Source organism: Triturus cristatus, chromosome 5_1, assembly GCF_964204655.1.
Source record: "Triturus cristatus chromosome 5_1, aTriCri1.1, whole genome shotgun sequence".
In the NCBI taxonomy this organism is placed as follows: Eukaryota; Metazoa; Chordata; class Amphibia; order Caudata; family Salamandridae; genus Triturus; species Triturus cristatus.
In genome coordinates this window covers 1,020,912,886-1,020,937,511 of record NC_140587.1, presented here as the reverse complement: position 1 = coordinate 1,020,937,511, position 24,626 = coordinate 1,020,912,886, and the positions used below count along the sequence as shown (strand labels likewise).

At 48.9% G+C, this 24,626-nt stretch overlaps 1 protein-coding gene across 2 annotated transcripts in view; it reads left to right on the top strand.

The window, feature by feature from the left end:
- TRIO (trio Rho guanine nucleotide exchange factor) overlaps window positions 1-24,626 on the top strand; it is a 4,621,980-nt gene that overhangs the window by 1,903,353 nt on the left and 2,694,001 nt on the right. For both annotated transcript variants that reach the window (XM_085606120.1, XM_085606121.1), the window contains exon 17: window positions 12,822-13,013. In XM_085606120.1, coding sequence (XP_085462246.1) covers window positions 12,822-13,013 — 192 coding nt within the window. The remainder of the gene's footprint in view (window positions 1-12,821; window positions 13,014-24,626) is intronic.

The following is a 24,626-nucleotide window of genomic DNA, read 5'->3' as shown; positions in this document are numbered from 1 at the left end:
AAAGAGGGCCCGGACCTTGTCTCCGAGCGGAGAGCTCTTCACTTCGTACCATTGAATCGGCACACCTTCACTGTAGAGGACCAACCAGCGTAACTGCATTCCCGCTTGTTCAAATTTCAATGTGCCAGCAACACTATATCCTACATTTTAATGTTTTATTCTAGCTGGATCTTATCCGAGAGAAGGTTTTTGATTGTTTAATGCTCGGGTGACCACAGAGTCTGGTCTTCAGATGAACTGGACAAAATCCATTTTAGTGCCCTTGAAGGGGGTTAAGGGTGAAGTGGAGTGGCAGTCGCAACTGCCAGACCATATGACTGAAAGCTTTCTTTAAAGACACAATCCCTAGGGAACAGGAAGACTCAGGACTGAGGAATCCCTCATCCTTTACCCCACACAACAATATGGTCCCAGGAGAATTCCTTGCCTTCAAACAGGCTGTTCTGAAGGAACTGGACCTACCACACAGACAGGCTCCTTTCCATAATCTTTCCAAAATGGAGGAGGCCACAGTGAGGGCTTTAGCAGAAGATGAAACCATCACTATAAAACAAGCAGACAAAGGAGGGGCCACAGTAGTGCAATCTACAGTTGACTACGATGCAGAATGCATCCGCCAACTATCTAATGAGAGATACTACACTCCCATCACAACCGACTCCACCATATGTCTGATGACTAGGATTTCCACACTGGTTTACGAGGCTGAGTCCAATGGTTGTATCAGCCACAAGGAAGCAGATTTTTTGATTTCCAAGGACCCAAGAACAACCTATTTTTATACCCTGCCAAAAATACATCAGGGTATCTCACCGGTCCCTGGTCGCCCTATCGTTTCCGGGATTGGCTCTATTCTTGAGCCACTCTCCATCTTCTGTGACCACTTTCTACAACCAATTGTGATAGATACACCCTCCTTTGTAAGAGACACAACTGACATCCTGAAGAATATCGAGGAAACAACAAACACTGGAGACATTGACCTCCTAGTCACCCTTGACGGGGGGGTTCTCTGTATACGAATATTCCCCAGAGAGCCACCCTAGCAGTCGTGGAAACCGCTCTGAACACTCTGGAGTGGATATCACCTACCCCTGTTGCCTTTATAATGGAATGCGCCACCCTGGCTCTGACTGAAAATTTCTTCGAATTTAAACAACAGCTATTTCACCAGAGTCAGGGTACATCTATAGGGGGGCACTTTTGCTCCTAGCCTAGCGTGCCTCTACATGGCGGCATTTGAAAGGGACATAATCCAGAACACCACTTATCCATACCACAACAACCTGAAGCTATGGAAACGCTTCGTAGACGACATTTGGGTGTTTTGGCATGGCACTCGATCAATCTGTGAGGAATTTGTGAGGTGGATTAACAACCAAAATGATTACCTCAAGGTTTCCCACACTTTTTCAGACATCACCGTTCCTTTCCTGGACATAAACATCACACTTAGTGCAGATAGCCTTAACACTCCTCTGTACAAGAAACCCACTGATCACAATAGCTTACTCTTGTACAACAGCCACCACCCCAAAGCACTAAGAGACAACCTGCCGTTTGGGCAATTCTTGCGGATTAGACGCAATTGTAAGTTGGTCAGTGATTACAAAAGAGAAACCGATACACTGGCATCTAACCTCAAGACAAGGGGGTACCCACAGAAACAAGTGAGAAAATCATTGAAGAGAGCTAGGAATAACCCTAGAGAGACTCCTTGAAGTACACCAAAAACCAACCACTGATACTCTGACTTGCGTGACATCATTCACCCCAGACTCCACACGAATAAAGAGAATCATTTTAAAACATTGGAACATTTTGAACACAGGCGAACTAACGTTACCTAAACCTAGGTTTGCATATAAAAGAACCTGCAACCTAAAGGATACCTTAATACACACAAGACAGAGGAGGAACAACACCGACACACAGAGGACTCTGTGGGGCCTACCGGCGGTCACTGGACATTACCCGTGTGGCTCTTGCGTGGCCTGTCCACTTACTATCACGTCTAAAGAAATAGCCCTGTCGTCCAATTTTAGATGGTCTTTGAAGAGACACACAAATTGTAACACTAAACAATGCATCTACATGCTGAGCTGCCCCTGTGGTCTCAAGTACATAGGTATGACTATGCGACCTGTTAAGACCCGGATAACCGAACACAAAAGCAACATCAGGTGCCAGAGGGTCACTACAAAAGTGTATACACATTTCAAAGATGCACAACACACCCCTGAAACACTGCGCTGGATAGTTTTAGAAGCGTACCCACAGATCACCAAGACTGCACTGTTCAAAGCTGAACAAAGATGGGTCCACAGACTGTCCACACATACCACTGGACTTAATGATGACATACCGTGGGGTGCACTCACTTGAATCAATCACTAGGGGCCCTTCCCACGTTGTCCACATCATGACATTTTGTATGACACGAGCCACTCCACCACCTGCAACCCTAATCCATGACTGTGGGAGTGGACATCTTGCCTCCACTAGAGTGGAGTCACTTCAGTATAGATGGCCTCGCCCACAGTATGAGAAGTCGACTACCACTAAACCCACCCCCCCGGTACCATTAACTACTTGCTTGTAGGGGGTTGCTATACGTCTTAGCCATGCACATACATGATTAAGAAGCTTGCTTATCGCCATACAGCGCCATGATTTAGATGCAGGTGATGGTCTGACCTAGCCATATATGCTTTCCACTTCACACGTCATCTTCCACCCCAGACTCCCTTTGCCGCTTTTAGCACTTTGAATATTACTATCCAGAAGCGGCACTCCTTATTGAGTTAAGCGCATTATGGTACATCCCAATATGGCCGCCACATATACCAACAGTGTGCGAGGACCTTTTCCTGTGCAACCGCTGACTACACACTTACTTCACCCCACGTGTTTCAACCTACGTCATTGGAACCGCCCAGGCTACACGGATGTCATTGGGCGTCTCACTACTTATACACCTCCGGCCCTCTCCCTGCCACCATCCCGGTCTCGGCGGCAGGGTAGGTCAAAACGCAAGGAGCGTTAATTCGCCGGTGAGTGATTTCAGCTCTAACATATCTTTGGTGACCATTTTGCTATTAGAGGGGAGTGTGTGCGGCCGCGGCAGGGTCTCTGTTCCCCGACCCTGCTACAGTGACTCCTGTGCATCTGTGTGTGGCCTTGGGTCTTTGCGGGTGTCCTCCTGTGTCATGCGGTGTTCCTCAGTATTCATTGGGTCGCCTGGTTCCTGGGGTACCCGGCGGATCCATGGGAACTCGCGCGGCACTGGGCGGATACTACTGGCCTCACTCTACACTACCGGTGGGGTCCTCTAGAGGCTCCAGGTTACCGTCGAACAACCGGTAGTGCTGACACACCGCTCTAGTACTTTACTTACCTACCTGACGACTGGCTGAGACTTTCACACACCAGCAGCCTGTGAATCTTTGGCTATCTTGAACTCCCTTAATTCATCTCATCCTTTCCCTAGTACCCAATCGGTGTCCTTTTTATACCACCGACTCACTGTTGCAAGTATATCTTACTTACAGACCAGGTGAGCCACAGTATTGTCCTGACGAATGCAGTTACCTAGACGCCATCATCCTTGTTTGATATGTACATTTCTTTGATATTTTAATCACATAAGGCACTTGATACTGATATAACCGTATCTAGTTCACTGTTCTACACAGCGTGATGCAGGGACTATATCAAGTGCGCATTGGTTGGCCCACTGATATGTGTGGTCTAGTAAATAGCACTTTATTCAGGTTGGGTAATAAAGACACAGTATGCCTGCATATATCATGTATTTCCAACATGTCAATATGTTCTCACCGGCCCCCCGTTTTTTCTTTACTTTACCTGTAGGTGAACAACCTGTGTTTTGGGTATGTAGAATTCTACTTACCTCTGTAGTGTAGATAGCGTTTCACTTGATCCTGAGGAAGTGCCCAGATCTATAGGACTACAATGGCACAAAACATGTCAATCACTTGAGAGCAGGGCATACACCACTAGACACATTACTAGTCCTGTGCCCCTCTCACTCTTTTATACTAGGCAGTTTACCTTCCCAATAAAGGTTTTTAGGACTAACTGACCTATTTTACATTCACTACACTTCACATCTACACACACTAGGCCCCTCATCCCCACTGCACCCACTGGCAGGAACAAAAGATCCCCGATAAAGAGCCCCGGTTTGGGTGCCCGTCCAGTATTGCAGCGCCGACCTGACGAGGGGCAGGCTCATATGATGAAGCATGACACCTAGCTTGCTGGGTGTGTGAGAGCCCTAGTTCCGACAAGGGGAGCTCTCCTTCATTGCATACATATAGTGGTCTCCACTGACACACTACACCTTGTCTTTCCCCCTCCTCCAGCCTTTTAACACAGAGGAACTTCGTACCCTTTTTGCTTACTAGTCCTTGTGGGGTATGTACACTGGACCTCGGTAAACACGCCCCCTGGTCCCTCTTTTTGTTCAATATAATGAAATTTCTATGTGCCAAAAACACTATATCCTACATTTTAATGTTTTATTCTAGCTGGATATTAGCCGGGAGAAGGTTTTTGACCTAGTTTATAGTAATTTTTTAATGCTCGGGTGACCACAGAGTCTGGTCTTCAGATGAACTGGATAAAATCCATTTTAGTGCCCTTGAAGGGGGTTAAGGGTGAAGTGGAGTGGCAGTCGCAACTGCCAGACCACAGGCTCAACTTTCAGTACCTGGGGATCAATATAATCCTATATCCAAACATGAAGTCCTAACCTTGGCTAGCTTACTGAAGACTGATCTTGCTAGATAAGTCAATCTTCCATTGAACATATTAGGCAGTGTCTGTTAAAGATGATGTCCTGCCACACTTTCGCTATATACTGCAAAATTTACTACTGGTCATCGCTCAGGCCTTGTACTGTGACTTTTTTACCAAAATGTGGTCCTTTCTGTGGGCTGTACGACAGCCCTTGATTGCACTGGGTAAATGTATACTATCAACCCATGACGGTGGAATGGGTATTGCGGATATTTGTTTATAATACTGGGCTTCTCAGATTTTGGTGGTGAACAATTGGTTGAGTGGGGAAGTTTCAGATCCCGCCTTTCCCCTGGAAGTGGCTAGAATTAACCGCAACGCGAATATGGATATGATTTATGGCTCCCCTGTTCCTCGAATACTTCCTGAGGCCACACACCTCAGGTAAACCAGGTAGGACTGGTAAATCACACAGGAGACAACCCCCCCCCCCCCCCCAACCCCAATGAAAGAGCTTTTGGCTGGGATGAGGAACACATCTAGAAGGATTTGGCAAATGGGATCTGATCAATATATCGAAGGTGGGGGAACTCTTGCGGGGCTCCCAGACGACATCCTCCACTGAAATCTAGTTGGATTTCGTACGTTATAAGTCTGTTTTACAGATACTTGCAACTACAGCACACACTTGCATAGCATAAGGGCACTCTGGCCACAGCTCCTAAATACAGCCACTGGAAGCCAGAGTCCCTTTGTGGCCCCTTGACAAAGGTGGACTATCCAAAATGTATAAATCACTGGTGATTAGTTTCCCAGACCTCTATGGGGTCTTGAAAGCCAAATGGGCTACCTGGGTTAGCCCCCTAGATGACAGTGACTGCCAGGACGCATGTATGGCCCCACGGGCACTCGCTATTCCCTCCACGACTCCGGTTTATATAGCTTAAATATCTCCATGTCACTTATCTTATGCCTGCAAGGTAATGGTGTGCCCAAAGGCATTCTATTAATGATTGTTATTTTTGCTAATTGTAAATAGAGGACTTTTATCAGATGCTATAGGGCTGTCCGATCAGTGTTGAATATTGAAGGAAGACCTTCCATACTCTTATCGAGAGCTCTTGCCCGACCTATTGACCCATACCCCGGGTGGCTATATTGGAGATCCTGGAAGACGTAGGATGGTCCAGAGGAGATGGTACCCTGATTGGGACTGGGATATTGCTCTACAAAAGGGACATTGTGACACATTGAAACAATACAGTGCTTCCGACCCTAACAGAGTGGCAGTCGGAAATGGACTGGCGTGCAAAACAGTAAGAATCTATTTATGTTGCAAGAGGCTATCCATCAAATTATTCAATGATTTGGGGGAAATGGTGGGAATATTATAGTCTGTTTAGGTATATTGTGTCTGGCTGTCCTCCGGGGCATGAACCCAGCCTACTCAGAGTGTATAAGAGTCTATATGTGCGGCAGAAGGCGATTAGCCAACGCCTTGGCCAAGATCTTAGCCTCCACGTTAAGGAGGGAGATGGGGCGGTACGAGGCCTGTTGATCCGGTGTCCGGCCGGGCTTAAGAAACACCACCACCTCCACGTGTCTCCAATCTGGGGGGAGCAAGCCCTTCTCCCGGGCCTCCTTCACTACTGCCCGATAATATGGGGCCAACTGTGCATTATAGCGGCGAAAGAATTCACTCGGGAACCCATTGGGCCCGGAAGCCTTCCCAGAATTGAGCTCTCCCAGGGCCGTATCCAACTCCTCATCAGTTAAGGGAAACTCCAGCCAGTCACGCACTCCATCTGACACCGTTTTAGGCGGCAGATCAGCTAAGAATTTATCGACGGTATCCACTGGCAGGCATTCCCGGGGGGCATAAAGGTCTGTGTAATAGGCAGCAAACCTCTCCGCTATAATGAGCGGGTCAGTGATCGGTACCCCCTTCTCGTCCAGAAGTCCCGGAAGGGCCTGGGCATGGAAGGTGCCCAGGCAAAGCCGATGGAGCATCTTGCCGGACTTGTCCCCCCACTGGTATATCCTGTTACGCGTTGCCAGCCAAATCTGGCGGGCTTCATCCTTCAGGAGGGCGTCACAAGACTGTTGGGCCTGAAGTAGTTGCCTCACAGACTGCCCTCCCCCTTCCTCCCAAGCCCAGCGTTCAAGTGCCTTAATGTTGGCCTCTGCCCGCGTCAATTCCTCCCTGCGCTTACTGCGAGCCGCTGCACACCAGGATATATCCACGCCTCGTAAAGTAGGCTTCAAGGCCTCCCACAGAGTCTCCACGCTAGACACCGACCCCTCGTTTGAGGTGAAGTATTGAGCGATGGCCTCCCTCATATGTGTATTGTAATCATCATTCTGCAGGTGCCACGCTAAGAGGAGCCACCGAACGGACTGTCGCCCCTGGCCCATATACAGCTCAAGGGACACTGGGGAGTGATCGGAGAGGCCACGGGGTAGGATTTCAGTCAGCGCCACACTACCAGCCCTCGTCCGGGGAATAAAAATGTAGTCGAGCCTTGAGAAAGTTTTGTGCACCCCCTAAAGGTATGTATACTTCCGCCTGTCTCCGTGAGCCCGTCGCCAGACATCGATCCAGTCAAGACTAGTCACCAGTGAATTTAATTTTGTGGGATGACCCCTCCCCCAGCCATCCTCCCCCCGCTCCTGTCCCTAGCCAAATCCATAACATCGTTCCAGTCCCCACCCACTACAGAGAGCACGCCAGGTATATCTGCCCAAAGGGCCAGTAGCTTCTCTACAAGATACCACGGCAAGGGGGGGGGAGCATACATGCTGCCTAAAACCAAGGGGACCTCCCCAATTATACCCCGAATAAATAGATACCGTCCCTGAGTGTCAGTCCACTGCTGCGCATGTATTTACGGGACCCTACGATGACCTAAAATCGCCACCCCTCTGGAGCCCCTCGCAAATCCTGCATGAAAGATTTGTTGATATCCATATCGCTGCAAGCAAGGTGTCTTCGTTCCCATGAGGTGTGTTTCCTGCAACATGAGGATATCGGCTCTAGCCATCTTTGCCTGATGCAATATTGCTCCCTGCTTAATTTTGTCCAGGGCCCATCGCACATTCTAGCTTATAATACGGACAGTACCCGGGGCTCCCTGATCCCTTGGAGCCGCGCTAGCCATAGGGGAGGGAACCCGCCCAGATCACCGACAGGGGACCGCGGCCGCGGGTGTTAATAGTGCAATGGACCCAGAGCGGAAGTGCGACTCGGAACCTAAAACAACTCCCCCCCCCCCAACAAACCTCCCACCCCATACCTCAAAAACACTGAAGTATCTGACGCGGCGGGGCTAGTACCTGAACCCCAAGGGGGGAAAGGCACTGCCCCATCCAATGGATCCCCAACTTACAGCCCATGTTCCTCGGGCAGGGGCCCGTCCAGCACGAGACTTTTATATATCAGAGTACATGATAAGCCGAAGAGACTACCCCAGCGCTAAGCCAGCCCCAAGCGTCAAGGTTCCAAAGTTCGGCGTCCATGAGTAGGGCCCCCCGCCAGCAGAGGCTCCGCTAGACAAGGAGCGCCTCCGGGATCGTGACCGCCTATCGCCCCTCTGTTGCTGTCCCTTGGGACGCTTCTGGGCCACCTCTCCGGAGGAGGAGTCGGACTCCCTGCCGGGCGGCATGTGCACCCTCACTCGCACCATTTCATCAGTCCATTTAAAGACCTCCTCCGGGGTGTCAAAGAAGTATGTGGGGGATCAGTATACTACCCGTAGACTAGCAGGAAACACAAGGGCATATGGGAGTTTAAGGTCTCTCAGTCGGGCCTTCGCGGCCATGAACGATTGGCTCTGTTGCTGTACTAGTCGTGTATAATCGGGAAATATTAAGATGCGAGCATTTTCATACAGCAGAGGTTCCTTGGCCCGGGCCTGTTTCAGTATAGCATCACGGTCCAGATAGTTCAGGAGCTTTGCTATTACTGGCCGCTTTCTGCATGGGTTCCCGGTGGGCCCGCTCCACGACGAAGCATCGTGACATAGCGTCCGGTGGGAGACAACTTTCTAACCACTGCGTGAGGAAGCGTTCCATGTTGCCTGCCTCACAGCCCTCCGGAAAACCCACAAATCTCAGGTTGTTACGTTGGGCTTGCCCTTCAGCATCCTCCACACGGTGCACCAATCCTTTCTGGATCGTTTCCATGCTCGCCATTTTTTGCTTCAGTATTGTGACTTCATCCTCCTCTCCAGAGATCCGGGTCTCAGCTTCTGTGATGCGAGACACAGCGTTGCTTATATCTTGTCGCAGCAGCATGACATCCGACCCAACCGCCCCCATTTTAGCATCCAGGATGTCCCTGGATTGGATGATAGCTGCCATGAGGGCTGCGTTGTCTGGGATGGCCTCCGGCGGACCCCCAGCAGCACCAGCCGCCGCTCCCGGACCGGTGAATTCATCAATGGGGCCATCTTTAGTAGACCCACTACCCTTGTCTCTCGTCATGGCTGCCTCTGGGGTCCTCCCGCAGACCTGAATGAGGCTGGGCTAGGTGCAAATGCGGAGACACGAGGCCCGATGAGTCACCTCCAGGGGTCGGGGTCCGACTCCTCCTGGGACCCCACACAATGGGTATAGTGTCCGTGAAAAAGTGCAGGTCGAAGCGCACCGTCAGCCGGGTGGCCTCACTAGGTGCCGCAAATGCCGGCTGTCAGAAAATTTCAGCCCGGTCGGCCTTCAAAGCAGGGGTCCCCAGGGCAGAAGGATATAGCTCTCAGTCTCACCCCACGCGGCCCGACCGTGCCGCCGATCCCTGCTGCCAAGGTACTCCGCCTACCTCTGAATGCCGCCTCGTGTATGAGGGAGGTCGCTGCGGCAAGCCTGCTCTGCACCCCCATCAAATGACTGCACCCCGACTGCCGCACTCATTGCACCCCCTCTCTCCTCACCTCCGTGGCCCGGTCCGGCCACCACGTCGTCTTCCGCGGCCCCACTTAGGCCGCGTCTCAGGTCCAAGATGGGTCCGCTGACCCCGGCCCACAATGTTTCCTGGGCCGCCCGGGCCCAACTTCAAGCAAGCAGGCGGGGGTCAAGTCTCTGCAGGCCACCGTTGCGGGTGCTCGCGGCGCCGGGGGGGGGTCCAATGCTGACCTCACAGTTGGCCGCCTCGTGGCACCGCCGTACACCAAGCCGATGAAGGGGGGGGGAGAACCTCCGCAGCTACTCCAATGACCGTGCTGCTGAGCTCCCCCTGCTGCCAGCCATCGAGAAGCACTCACGGAGCCCAGGAGCCAGGCCACGGCCGCCACACTGCAATTTTCTTCGCCAATGCCGCTCTCTCTGGATGCCGACCAGTCTCCGGGTGACGCACTGCCAGACACCTGGCAAGGCTCTTGAATCGCCGGCAATCTTCCCTCCAGCACCGGTCCCCGCAGTCACCCGATCTGACGATCTGACGTCTCCTCCTGCAGGCGGGCTCGGTGCGGTACGCAGCTCCCGAAACACAAGGGCATATGGGAGTTTAAGGTCTCTCAGTCGGGCCTTCGCGGCCATGAACAATTGGCTCTGTTGCTGTACTAGTCGTGTATAATCGGGAAATATTAAGATGCGCGCATTTTCATACAGCAGAGGTTCCTTGGCCCAGGCCTGTTTCAGTATAGCATCACGGTCCAGATAGTTCAGGAGCTTTGCTATTACTGGCCGGTTTCTGCATGGGTTCCCGGTGGGCCTGCTCCACGACGAAGCATCGTGACATAGCGTCCGGTGGGAGCCAACTTTCTAACCACTGCATGAGGAAGCGTTCCATGTTGCCTGCCTCACAGCCCTCCGGAAAACCCACGAATCTCAGGTTGTTACGTTGGGCTTGCCCTTCAGCATCCTCCACACGGTGCACCAATCCCTTCTGGATCGTTTCCATGCTCGCCATTTTTTGCTTCAGTATTGTGACTTCATCCTCCTCTCCAGAGATCCGGGTCTCAGCTTCTGTGATGCGAGACACAGCGTTGCTTAGATCTTGTCGCAGCAGCATGACATCCGACCCAACCGCCCCCATTTTAGCATCCAGGATGTCCCTGGATTGGATGATGGCTGCCATGAGGGCTACGTTGTCTGGGATGGCCTCCGGCGGACCCCCAGCAGCACCAGCCGCCGCTCCCGGACCGGTGAATTTATCAATGGGGCCATCTTTAGTAGACCCACTACCCTTGTCTCTCGTCATGGCTGCCTCTGGGGTCCTCTCGCAGACCTGAATGAGGCTGGGCTAGGTGCAAATGCGGAGACACAAGGCCCGATGAGTCACCTCCAGGGGTCCGACTCCTCCTGGGACCCCACACAATGGGTATAGTGTCCGTGAAAAAGTGCAGGTCGAAGCGCACCGTCAGCCAGGTGGCCTCACTAGGTGCCGCAAATGCCGGCTGTCAGAAAATTTCAGCCCGGTCGGCCTTCAAAGCAGGGGTCCCCAGGGCAGAAGGATATAGCTCTCAGTCTCACCCCACGCGGCCCGACCGTGCCGCTGATCCCTGCTGCCAAGGTACTCCGCCTACCTCTGAATGCCGCCTCGTGTATGAGGGAGGTCGCTGCGGCAAGCCTGCTCTGCACCCCCATCAAATGACTGCACCCCGACTGCCGCACTCATTGCACCCCCTCTCTCCTCACCTCCGTGGCCCGGTCCGGCCACCACGTCGTCTTCCGCGGCCCCATTTAGGCCGCGTCTCAGGTCCAAGATGGGTCCGCTGACCCCGGCCCACAATGTTTCCTGGGCCGCCCGGGCCCAACTTCAAGCAAGCAGGCGGGGGTCAAGTCTCTGCAGGCCACCGTTGCTGGTGCTCGCGGTGCGGGGGGGTCCAATGCTGACCTCACAGTTGGCCGCCACGTGGCACCGCCGTACACCAAGCCGATGAAGGGGGGGAGAACCTCCGCAGCTACTCCAATGACCGTGCTGCTGAGCTCCCCCTGCTGCCAGCCGTCGAGAAGCACTCACGGAGCCCAGGAGCCAGGCCACGGCCGCCACACTGCAGTTTTCTTCGCCAATGCCGCTCTCTCTGGATGCCGACCGGTCTCCGGGTGACGCACTGCCAGACACCTGGCAAGGCTCTTGAATCGCCGGCAATCTTCCCTCCAGCACCGGTCCCCGCAGTCACCCGATCTGACGATCTGACGTCTCCTCCTGCAGGCGGGCTCGGTGCGGTACGCAGCTCCCGATGCCCTCTGGATATCGGCACGCAGCGCCCCGGCTCCTCCCGCGCCACCAGGCCTCGCCCTTGCGCGGCGCTATGTCACCGCCTAAATCGTGCGTGGGCGCCACAGAATGTCGTGGGGTGTCCGCTGGGGAGGGCAGCGCCGCAGCAGCTTCCTCAAGATTGCTGGGGTGTCGGGGGAACCAGGATAATTGAAGGATAACAGGCGGGCTGGACGGAGCTGGCCTAACACACGTCCGCCATAGTGGCTTGCTAGGCCACGCCCCCCCAGTTCAATTGTTTTTAATAAATATATGATTCAAAATTATTTGTTTGATTGATTTCCTATATTTGAAACTATCAGTATTTTAAAACTAATTGTTGCTTATTTTCATGACAACAAATTCAGTATATAATTTACCTCTGTAAATAAAATTTACAAATTATTTTTTGATTAGCGTTTAAAGCATATTTTAGGCAGAACATTTAGTAGTAATAAGTAGAGTTCACATCAATTAGCAAATACTCCACGTATTTTCTACCTGACTTTTTTGAACCAGTGTACAGTGTATATACCACATGTTCGTCACACACTGACTTTTAAAACACTCATTTTGGAGGTGGTTAGGCAACATATTGTGACCTTAACAGCATATTACTTTGTCTTCAGCTTAGAATGACAGTTAGTCCTGAAATATCTAAAGTATGAGACTGTCCCACTACCCCACAAACATTTTGAAATTAAGATAGTGATCAACCCAGAGAAATGTTAACTTTGAACTCTTCCTTTCTTAATTGGGAGGCAGTTGTTTATATGGTGTGTTGCATAGAAAAAAAAACACATGACTTAACAAAAGTGCAGGTAAAGATTAATTTGTTCCTGGTTTCTTTTTGTTATGAAAATAGAAGACTCATCAGAGTGCTCTGCAAGTTCAGCAGAAAGCAGAGGCTATGCTTCAAGCAAATCATTATGACATGGACATGATTCGGGACTGCGCTGAAAAAGTAGCTTCTCACTGGCAGCAGTTGATGCTTAAGATGGAAGACCGTCTGAAACTTGTGAATGCCTCTGTTGCCTTTTACAAGACATCTGAACAGGTATGTATGTGGTACGGTTAACCAGCAACCTGTGTTAAATTTCAAAGAGTTTGGTTCTTTACTTTAGTTTACATTACAGCATCTTAACTTCTGCTGGTTATTCTTTTTGCAAATTACTCACCTCTTGAATACGTGTCCAAAGTGTCGGGGTGCGAGTCAGGACCAGGACACTTTGGAATTTTTTTGCTATGCCTTGGATCCTTCTCAGCTTTGAGTTCCCCCGCAGATTTGACTTCACAGATCCATAGATGAGGCTTCCTTGGTCGACTGATGTCAGTTCCCCTGTCCTTTTCTCTATGCACACAGAGGTGGAGATTTGGCTGAAGAGAATAATAGAATTCCAGTATATTAAAGCTAATTTGGGACCTTATTGGGAGTCTCATGACCACTCCTCAGAAGGGGGAGGCAGGCGATATTGGTGAGAAATCTGCTGGTAAAAAGAATATCGACAAGAGAGATTATTCCTGAAGGTAATACTTATTTTTGTGATGGATATTTCTATCTGCAGATTCATCCTTGACCTCTCGAATCAATTTCCAAGCATTTTCTCCAGGTGGTGGGTCTGAGGAGGTGGTCAAAAGAAGAAATTCTGAAATAACAATATGGAAAAATGGCCATCTCTTGGGACACAGGAGTAAAGGCAATAATGCCTGGCCAAAGTGTGGACTGTAGCCCAAGTTGCAGCGTGCCAAATGTCCAATGCCCAGAGTGCCTCAAGACAGCACTGGCAATGCAGCCATAGTCCTGGTGAATGGGTCCTGATGCTTTCAGGAAGCCACTTCGTGACAAGGGTTTATTAGATCTTGATGCACAGGGAAATTCTCATCTGAATCACCTTTCCCTTCTTGTAGAGCTCTACAAGGGTCCAAACAGGTGCTGTATTTACTCGTCTTTGGTGGCATGAGAAAGTGGTTAGAATGTCAGTAAGGTGATGATTTGACCCACATGAAATGGAGTTGTCACCTTCGAAAAGAAAGAAGCTTTAGTCTGTAGGACCAGCTTATCTGTGAAAAGTTAAGCTAAAGGAGGCTGGACATCATTTCCTTTCTTTTTTTGCACTCTTTGGCACAGCGTTGCAGGGTTTTAGTATGGATGTCTCCCCCACAGTTTTAGGTTTTAGGCAGTGCCATTTGTCACTCTTATTCTGCTAATAATGCCTGGGCCCTAAGCACAAATCCCAGTCATGCGAAGAGTGTGGTCCTACGTACACCAAGGCCCACAAGGAGCAGGAGGTTAAGCTTTTAATAACCCAGGCTGCGAATGAATGCAGAGGAAAGCAGCATCGCTCCAATTCTAGGTCTCACTCCCATTCACATTTGTCAGGCATGTACCTGAAGTGGGCCTCTTCCCAAGAAAGTGAGAGGTTTTTTAAGAAGGTGCACAAGAGGTACAGAAGGGACCCATAGACTTGCCAATGTCATTTTTGCTCCACAGTACATTTCACTTTCGGTGGCTTCATACCCTGGCTTTGACTTTGGAGCTGGAATTAGTGGAGATACCATTGATGCCTGATTTGGTGAATACTACAGACATGGAGCTCTGCTTCACTTTCTGCTTTTCCAGCTCCTGGCACTGACACTGACACTGCACAGATTGTGGTCTTTGCCAATGTGATGCTGGACATATTCTGGAAAAAAAACTCCAGCTTCCTCTGACGAGTCTAAGGGCCTTAAGGAGCCTTTGGGGCCAATGAACTGGCATGTGGAGCTCATTATGGCGTAGGGTCATTGCCTGATGCCTGGGAGGGCCACCCCCACTCTTTCTTTTATTTTAGATTGGGATAGCGCTTCCACATGCAGTAAAATCAACCTGGTGTCTAGTAGACTAGATCCCTGCCTGCTGCGATCTCCAATCAGGCAACCACATTGGGAAGACAACCGCTGGGAAGGGGACATGTTTTTTTTTTCTCCGATGCTGCCCATCCTACAGTGATAGATGCACGGAGAGCAGATTGCTGCCCATCACAGCAACAAAAATAAACTCAAAGTCTGGACGCAACCTGACATTGATTTCACAAAAGCTAATGTTTCTCTTGTTTTAACCAGAAATATTTTCTTTTGCAGTAGGGGGATGACCCCTTCATATCCATGCACTAAAGAGGTAGTGTGGATGATGTCAACGGGTTTTCCTCTGTACGAAGGGGGTTAAATGGGGTGCCAATGAGCCCTTCTCAGTTACATTGAAAAAGTTGCTCGCTGCCTTCGTCCAGTGCCTGGAGAATCAGAATTTCTGATAGTCCAACTCTCCCCAGATAACCTTGTGATTCAGGTGTCTTCTTCCCACACTTGTTTTCCCCACTTCTCCTGACAGGGAGTTAGAAAACGATAACACCATGGCGAAGAAGGCCACCTTCTCTGGGAGACGGGCCTTCAATACATGAAAGCAACTTGACTTCGCTAGTTATTCCCACTTTTCGTGGGAGATTGCACATATCCTATTTTCTAAATCTCCTTGATAATGTCTTTGTCAATTTTACAGAAGCTGCGCACATTGGGCAGGATGTGGTAGACCAAATACTTCACTCTGATCTGGACACAGTGGATTCAAAGAGGCAGCTCATCTCCATCCACCTCTAGGCTCTGATGTGCTCCACCAGATTCTCTGGAGATGTCAAAGGGAACTTTATGGAATTGCTCTTCAGTGACTTTCACCAGTTTGGTGAGAAATCTTTTTTCACTCTAGAACGTTTCAAGGAAGGATGAGCTACATTCAGCCTGTTCCTTGAGGACCGTCATCCTTTGCATTTCAGTTCCACCAGCAGTATTGGAAGTTCAGGGGAAACTCCTCAGGCCTGTTCTTTAGTCTGTGTAGCAGCCCCACTAGCATTTCTGACATTACACGGGGCATGGTAGTTCTAGAGGATGTTGTGGGCAATAGCATGACAGCACTCCTCGCAAAACTACTTTAATCCACCCTTAAAGGAGCTTGTGCAGCCTGTGGTTTAGATGATGTGCCACCACTTAACCATTGTATCCTCATACTGTTTTTTTATCACATTGTATTAACTTAAACTGTATAAAGCTATGTACAGTTGTTATATGAAATCTAGTCCTGATCAATGCCCAAGATTAACAGTAATAGTCACACCTGCTCGCAGTCATCCCCCAGGCCAGGATCCATTACTTGATGATATTGCCAACACAGGCCTCAAACCTTATAAGACTTATGGGGGCAGCCCTTTAACTTGTAGACATATCGCTATGCCTGACCATGGAGCAAGTTGAGTATACCAAATCTCTCCACACACCCCAGAGTTAATGCAGGGTCTTTGCGGTTTGTAAAGAGCCATTCATTTATAGGCACCAGTTGGCAGGCCTGGTAATATAATTTAATGTCTACCAGTCCAACTCCCCTTTGTACAGTGAGAGTACACATTTTTAAAATGCAAAAAAGGGGTGTTTCCCGAAACCAAAGAAAGCCCTTAATTGCGGACTGCAGAAATTAAAAGGAGTACTGTTATATATCATGTAGGATGTTTTGTAGTTCATAAAGAAGATGAAGGAAAGAATTTTAATTAGGGCGCCTCTGCGATCAGTATTATGGGGGAGAGAGCATTATTCCTCCATTCCCTGTTTAACTCTCCTAAACAGCGATGCTATTATTAAATCTCAAGCTCTTCGCCTGCTGTGTGCTATATGCATGCCTAGATATTGAAAATAGTCTGTTGCCCTGAGATTAAAATGATCGCTCATCACCAGCACATGGACTTGATTTGTCCCAGTTGATAACCAAGCTGGCGGTCCCCCCGCACACCTGCAGTATATGTGTTAGTCTGGGCATAGAAGCTGCATGGTACTTGATGTAACTGAAGTAGTTGTTGTCATTGTACAGTGAGATTCTGTTCTTTCTTGACATCTACCACCTAAATCTGCTTTATAATGCATCCCTTCAGATCCAGGCTGCAAGTGGCTTAATCGTCAATAGAGTAATTTCCCTGCTTTTTCCTCTAGTCCATACATCTTGTATTGAGTAGCAGTGCACGTCAAGGCAGCCAAGTCGAGTAATTCCTGCCTAAGTGTTAAGCTCAGTAGCTTCAGTCGACGTGCATCCCCTCATTGAAGCCTGCTCTCTTTCCAGTTCATAAATACTATTCTCTAGGGTTCGGGTTTTCATATGCTTTCTTGTCCCTGATCAGGTAGAATATAGCCTGCCCGTGTATGACTTTCCTTAAATGCCTCCCTAATCATAGTCCGAAAGGCAACCAATCTGATATTTTGCTCAAAATAGTCCACTACCTCCTGATGCAGATTTTCTGGGAAATCAGCTTTCTTGAGCCAACATGCACGCTGTCTCCACAACTCTGCCTGTTGTACCAAAAAGTGTCTGATCTGAATCTGAACAGGTGCATGGTCTGTTAAAACTCATGGAAGGTTGCAAGCCTCCAATATGCATTCTATGTCAGTAGCAGGGAGAAAAAGCCTATTCCTATGAAGGAGTTATGCAGTGCTGAGCTGATATTTGAATTCTGTATTGTTGGGGTGCATACATCTTCAGGACCAAGTCAGACCAATCTATCAGGCCCACATGTTCAGGGTGACAGACCTGTGAGGTATCAATATATCCCTGGTGTGGACCATGAAACAAAGCCGCCTCCTACCACCGTTAAACCTAACGGAGATTGGAGCAACACCAGTGCCTTTAACGTGCAGTCTACTAGAGTGGGTTGTGTGCATACACTAGTGAGTGTCCATCTTTTACCCCCAGTTGTTTCCTCAACTACTATGAATCTTATCAGGTCGTCGTTGTGGACCTTTGACATTTGTATGGGGAATTATTTGTGAATGAGAAATGCCGCTGTTAGAGACTTGCTTGGCTAGCCATTTTGGTTAACCCTGGTGTATCCCAAGCTGTCTGCATTATGTATCAAAATAAACTGTTCATGCACTGCCATGTGTGGAAACAAATAGCAACATAGCAACAACACTTTTTCAACTCCGCCTTCCCTTCACTTCTAGAACTGTATCATCTGTCACCTCAACCCACCTTCTTTTACATTTATGGGAGGTTTTATGAAATGAGGAATATCCCCAGCATTAATATCACAGGAGAAGTAACGCCAACCCAGCAGCCATTTGAATGTATTGAAAGAGCCCTCCAAAAATGTTTGTTCCCATATGGGAATTACCTGTTCCATGGGCAATGTAAGCTCATTCCAGGATATCGGCAGTCATTCAGGATTGGGGTTCTCTGACTGCACACTTTGGGGGGCGTGCCAAGGCACCATAGATCTTCCATTAGTGCTGTGTCTTCACCAGTGGCAGGCGCCTGATCTCTCCGAAGCATGGTTCCTTCAGCCCTGGACCATATCCCCTGCCATCTCTTCCATCGACTTATTCTTTTGTGGGGGAAGAGGGTAGTCACTCAGGGCAGACTGTCCTGCTGATTGGTGATCCTATGGGGCCTGACTTCCCAGCCTCTAAATTTCCAGCCAGTCCTTGATCTCCTTTGGCTTCCCAAAGAAATGTGCCTTGCCATTGTGGATGACCTTGAGTTTCACTAGGTTTATGAGCATGTAGGGTTTATTGCATTGATTTAATTTCTGTTTAACTGTCAAACCTTGCCTCCGTGCCTACCACTTTTGTTTGTGCTGCTGGGGGGGAGAGAGAGACTACACCCCCCAGCATGCCTGGCAAGGAGGCCGCAACACTGTTCATGGGTGCCGGAGCGCCATAAACTTCAGAAGACCAGGCCAAGAGCGGGCCGTCTGCACCCTTACATGGGCTGACGAAGCTGGGCTGGCCCCTCCATTTGGTTTTTCAGGAAGTTTGCAACTGTGGAAATTAGGAGGATTTAATTGGAATAAGTATAGGAACCTCCTTTTGAACTATAGGCTGCAACGTATCTCATCTAAGGAATCCACAATTCCACCACAATTCACTCCTTTTTGGCGAGAGCGGTGAGCACAGTCTCTAAGGAAATTGATTTAGCTGAGAGGTGTTTGTCACTGGGGGGTGTGGGAGTGTCTACCCTTTCCAATCATGGTTTACGAGACAGAGAAGTGGCAAGGAATGAACAACAAGCGGGGGTTATGTCGAGCTCTGAAACTCCCGCACAGAGAATCTGCCCAAGTGGAATTGGTGTCCCTATGTCTAGCAAGGTTATTTCAGTTACCTCACCACCAGTAAATCTACCGGCTACCAAGAGCAAGCGAAAATCCAGGCGACTGACGGACTCGATATCTCCTTTCACTCCGAAGTCAAGTCTGGGTGCTACCCATCATACGGGACAAATGCAAGACTTCCTGTGGGACCCAATGTTTTGTAAATTTACCTCAATTTTAAATGACTGTTTGAAGCCTTTAATAGAAAGATTAGATAGTTTGGAGTCAATGGTTGGGAAAGGAGTATCCATGAGTCTGGAGCAACAAGAAGCTCTCTAGAACAAGTCTCTGGCCTTGCATAAGAGTGTCGATATAGCTGATGTGTAAGCTCAGAGCTGTCCTCCCCCTTTAGTGAGTGACTGAGTCAAGTACCAACAAAGGCTAATGTCTGCCAGAGCTCTGCACTGCATCTGCAGTCTAACAAGTCCTTGGACACTCCAGCTCAGGTTTCTAGTGCTCCAAGTTTTGCTGTCCCTATTCAAGTATTGACTAACACTACCAGGATCTCACAGTCTGTAACAAGATATCCTCAATTACCGGTGATTAACTTGCCACCTGCATGTTGTCCATATGTTTTTGTTTTAGCAGGTGTACCCCCTGTGTCAAATTCTTACAAAGAGTCTCCTACTGAACTTCATATTAAGGTGTGTCATTTGTTGGTTAAAAATTCACTTTCAGTGTGCAGGACTCATAAGAGTATTCATGGGGATTTTGTCATCGTGAATTTTTGACACCCAGTGATTGTGGGGAGAATTATGTCTTGTCTCTCCCACGTGTTCTTTTTATAGTCTGCTCCATTTTGAGTCACACTCAGTTGCCCTGGGGTCCTTCATTGCACCTATCTACTGATAATTTTAATATTAGTTACTATAATTGATTTGCACCTTTAGCAAATTTGGACGATCAGGATTGACGTCTTATGGGTCCCTATTTTAGGACTCCCTGCCCTAATGTTAGTTAACTGTCCTTGGGATTCAAAGGAATAGTTGCTCTGCAAAAAAGCAATGATGAAACAGATACTCTGTCTTTGACAATTTGGACCATGCAAATAGATCTCAGTTAAGGCCCTTTTGTGTCGATATCTGTAAACCGTCTAACTGATTTAATGGATATGTTGCTTTGCAAAAGAGCAATTCTATTTTTGTCCCAGATATCACGGCTGTGGTACTCAGCGTAAGTCCCTTTGTGTCAATACCTGTGAATTGTCTTCTAGATTTAATGGAATGGTTGCTCTGTAAACAAGTAATAGTTAAATTGTTCCTGTCGAATATATTGTGGTTAATGTATTCAACACTAGTATATAGTTAGTAATTCTATATCTCCAGTTGCACAGTTGCAGGGAAGAGAATTAGGTGTTGCCAACAGTTTTTCCTTGATCAGCTGGAATGTGGCTGGGCTCAAAAGTGAGATCTTTAACCCAGATTAGCTTGCCTTTATAAAACATTGTGATTGTATTGCTTTTCAGTGAACTTGGGCCTTAGAACCTATAATATGCAATGGTTTCTCAAGCTATCTTGCCCGGCCATTCCTCCCCCAGGTATATATATCAAATATATATATGTATTTATTACTAAACAACTCTCTACTAATCTCTTTATGAGATTAGAAGGCAGGAACATATGCACAAATCAACGTTTCACAATAAATTAAGCACAAATATGGCTGGGGCCCTAGGGGCGTACCAGACCATATAGTAAAAAAGAGACTTCGAGATAACGACTTGCAAAGGGACAAGGCCTAGGGCCTTCAGAAACGTTGGGGCCTCACAAACCACCCAAGGCAGGTAAGTAAAGGACCCACGGGGGACGCATGCAGTGTGTTAACACAGCCGCGAATCCCTATTGACTTCAATGGAGCAAGTCGCGATTGGAAATTAAGAGTTTAAGGATACTTCGGGAGAGTCTACAAGCAAGTCACTTACAGGGTAAGTAGTTCTAGAGCCAGCACCCACAGGAGCACCGTAGTGCTGGAGTTACCTCACCCAGGGAAGCCGGGTGCATAGGTGCCTTTTGGTGTCGGGTCGCGGCGTCGTTTTCATTGTGAGCCAATGAAGACTTGCTGCTTGTGAAGACAGAAGAAGTGTCAGGTGGAATCCAATCCTGGATTCAGAAGAAGGAAGACCTGAAAGCAGAGGGGACAGTGTTCAAAGTCACTTGGCAGTGACCCGGGGCAAGGCAGATGGATGCCCACAGTCGTCGGGTGATTTCAGGTGATTCACGGGTGTCTTGACTCTTCAGCCACAAGGTCCAGGAGGCGTCGACGACGACCAGGAGCTGGATTCGGCGTGTCACACGAAGTCTGCAGCTTACTGCCGTGTCGGTGACCAGATTGGAGCCAACAAGCCTTGGTAACAGCAAGTCTTGTGGAAAGGACAAAAAGTCAGCGGTGCAGACCAGCAATGTCTGAGGGACTCACCCAGCGAGGGTAAGTCAGGGCAGGCCTGGAGCAACCAGGGGAGCCCTTGGAACTGTAGAAAAGTCTTCAGGGTACCCACAAGCCAACCGGGAAGGGATCGCGAAGACGCCTCAGGAGGATCCACTCAACAGGGGCCCACGGTCACTTAGGACGGGGTAGGCCTCTGATCTTTGGAGGGATCCCTGCTAGAGGCTTGGACCACACATGGCCCAATGCACAGGTTCGTAGAACGTCGTGAAGGGGTTGCACGGTACCCAGGGATTGCGGTTCCTCATCACTCGTGGGGTCCACTTGCCACAGCGTCGCTGGGGACTCACGATGGCCTTGGAGAAGTCAGGAAATCCTCTTCCTGGGCTGCAGGGACTTCGGGCTCCGGCGGGAGTGATGGCGTTTGCGACCGCAGTTTGTACTTTTTGGTGCCTGCCAAGCAGGGGAGTCACTCCTTGACTCCAAGGGAGATTCTTCCGTCTTCCAGAGGTAGTTGACCGTCGAAGGTCCGGGATTCATCTTCAGAGCGTCATCCAGGGGTATCTAGTTTGTAATGGCAAGGGTTCCCTAACTTATACTGGAAGGAAGGGAGGGACTAGCTCTATGACCCCACCTATGGGAGGGTCAGGGGAGTGGGTGGCTACACCCACTTCCCTTTGTCCAGTTTTGCGCCAGAGCAGGGAGCCCCTGAGCCGGTTTGAACTGGTGTATGCACAGAGGAGCCTACTGCTCCCCCTGTGCAGGACTTCAGAGCACTCTAGGAGTGCACCCCCCCAGCCCCAATACACTAAACCCTGTCTGGGAGGAGGATACCTATTGTTGGGCTTCCTTCACTGCGAGTTTCGGTCATCAGCAGGAGGGCAGCCCAGTGTCTGTGACTGGTGGCATCCTTTTTGTGATGCCGGGCTCTTCAGGATTCTACCGTGTTTCCACAGTAGGTACATGTCTATCCCTCTAGAAGGGTGGTATCGTACTCCCACACCAGTTACTGGTGTGGGGGTATGATTCCGAAGCGTTTGACACCAAACACGACATGTTTTGATGCAGCCATCCCAAAAATAGCATTTACCGCGAGGTTATAATGCACTTAAGAGTTTAATGGTTTGACCGCATTCACAAACAGCCCCAGAGAATGGACTCTGAGAGCTGCAGAGGGGCCCTGCTCAGGCAGAGGCACCCCCTCACATGGAAACCAAGCACCCTGCCCTCAGGATTGATAGGGCCTGCCTTAGGGGTGACTGATAGGTTTAAATGTGTGTGCAGGAGAGATATAGGGAACCTATATCTCTGTGAGGAGTGCTAGCACCACCTCACCCAGGCTGCAGTAGCAGGCCTGCGGTGTCAAATTTAGTCTGCTTCCCAGGGGTGGCATAATACATGCTTCAGCCCCTGGTAGGCCTGTGAAGTACCTATGCCCTTGGTACCTAAGGTACCATATACTAGGGACTCATAAGGCACCACAGTATCCAATCACTAGTGCACCTAATATGCAGTCCATGTTGTTTTACAGAGAACAGAGAGGCTGGTTCCCAGCCAGACTATAGCCAGAAACCAGTGTAAAATTCAGATAAAAAAAGTGGGGGCAACATAAGAGGCAGGTCCTACTTTCCTACAGAGGGATTTAGTTGCTTGAATGGACCAGTGGAGTGATCACAATGCCCTCTATATTGAAGGAGTCCCCCCCATTATCTAGGGATAAAAACCCATTATTGGATGATGGTATTAGCACATAATCCAAAAATGGCTTGAGGTTAGTTTGGCGTATTAAAGATCTCTTGGCTACTCATGGATCTATTGAAGAGGAACCTATAATTTTTTGGGGGACGCCTAGATGATGAATCTAGCGATGAGTTATCTTATTGTTATCAGCAACTATGTATTATTATCAAGAATTCTTTGTTGAAACCCCAGATATCTGTTTCTGAAAACCCACGGTGGTTTGACGGGTAATGCTGTGCCGATAATCGTCATTTGAAAACAAATATTAGTCAGATCTCCTTAGGATGCAGTGGCGATCCAAGAGTCTACGAAGTCTTACAGATCCGCTATTAAAGAAAAGAAACATACATCGTTTTTTTAAGAACTGGGAAGTGCTAGAACTGGCTGCGGCACAAAAGTGCAGTAAGATTTTTAGGGAAACAGTAAACAGGCTCTCTTTGCGCAATGCCACTTCGAACCCCCTTTTAATTTGTAATATCGCAGATCAGGATTGGGTTGAGCATTTTGCCTGTATTTATTACTTAGAAAGGGATATCAAACGAGAGGCTTTATTGTAACAGCTCTTTATATCTTCTACTGAACCCATCCTATTACAGTTTACCACCGGGAAAGTTGAATATGCTATACGAGCCAGCGCCAGTAGCAAGGCACCAGGTCCCGAAGGGATCCCTATGAATCTTTATAAATGTAATCCTGAACTCTGGGGACCCCTACTAGCAAATATTTTTAATAATTCATTAAGTTGCATTATTTCCCGGCGCCAGAGGGCATGCGGCAAGATGGCTGCGCCTTAGTGCAGCTCTGCAGCCGAAATATTAATCCGCCCAATATCCTACCTCATAATGTGGTATTCAGTGCTATAAAATATGGCACAGCATTGTTGAAGAGCCTGGGTGATGTTTGGAATGATTTGCATCCTGAAGACAGAGGTGGTGCAGAGAATTCTGCCTGAAGCGGCACGGTGGCAGATTCAGCATGGCAGCCACTGTGCGCGGTAGAGAACTGCATGCCTCCCAGGCTACGACCGGCAGTTCTGTGGCTGTGCAGAGCTCGCTGGTGCTGCGGGCTTCTGCTCGCCTGTGCTCACAGTAAGTTCGCGGGCGCTGCGGGGCCCTGACTGCTGCCTGAGGGTCTATCTGGGGTTATGTATCAATGGGGTAACCCGATAGACCACTGGACTCGGGTATATAGTGGTACACAAAAGAAAAGTCACAGTGGAGATAGTTTACAAAATGTCAGAGAACACGTGTCGGCAATGCATATAAAGTTATGACAACACCTGATATTAGATGCGATGAATGACTGTGATTTAATCAGTTAAACAAGTTTTTAGTCAAAGGATCAACAATTCAAATGACAGAATATATGTTAACATCAACATTTTAGTTAAA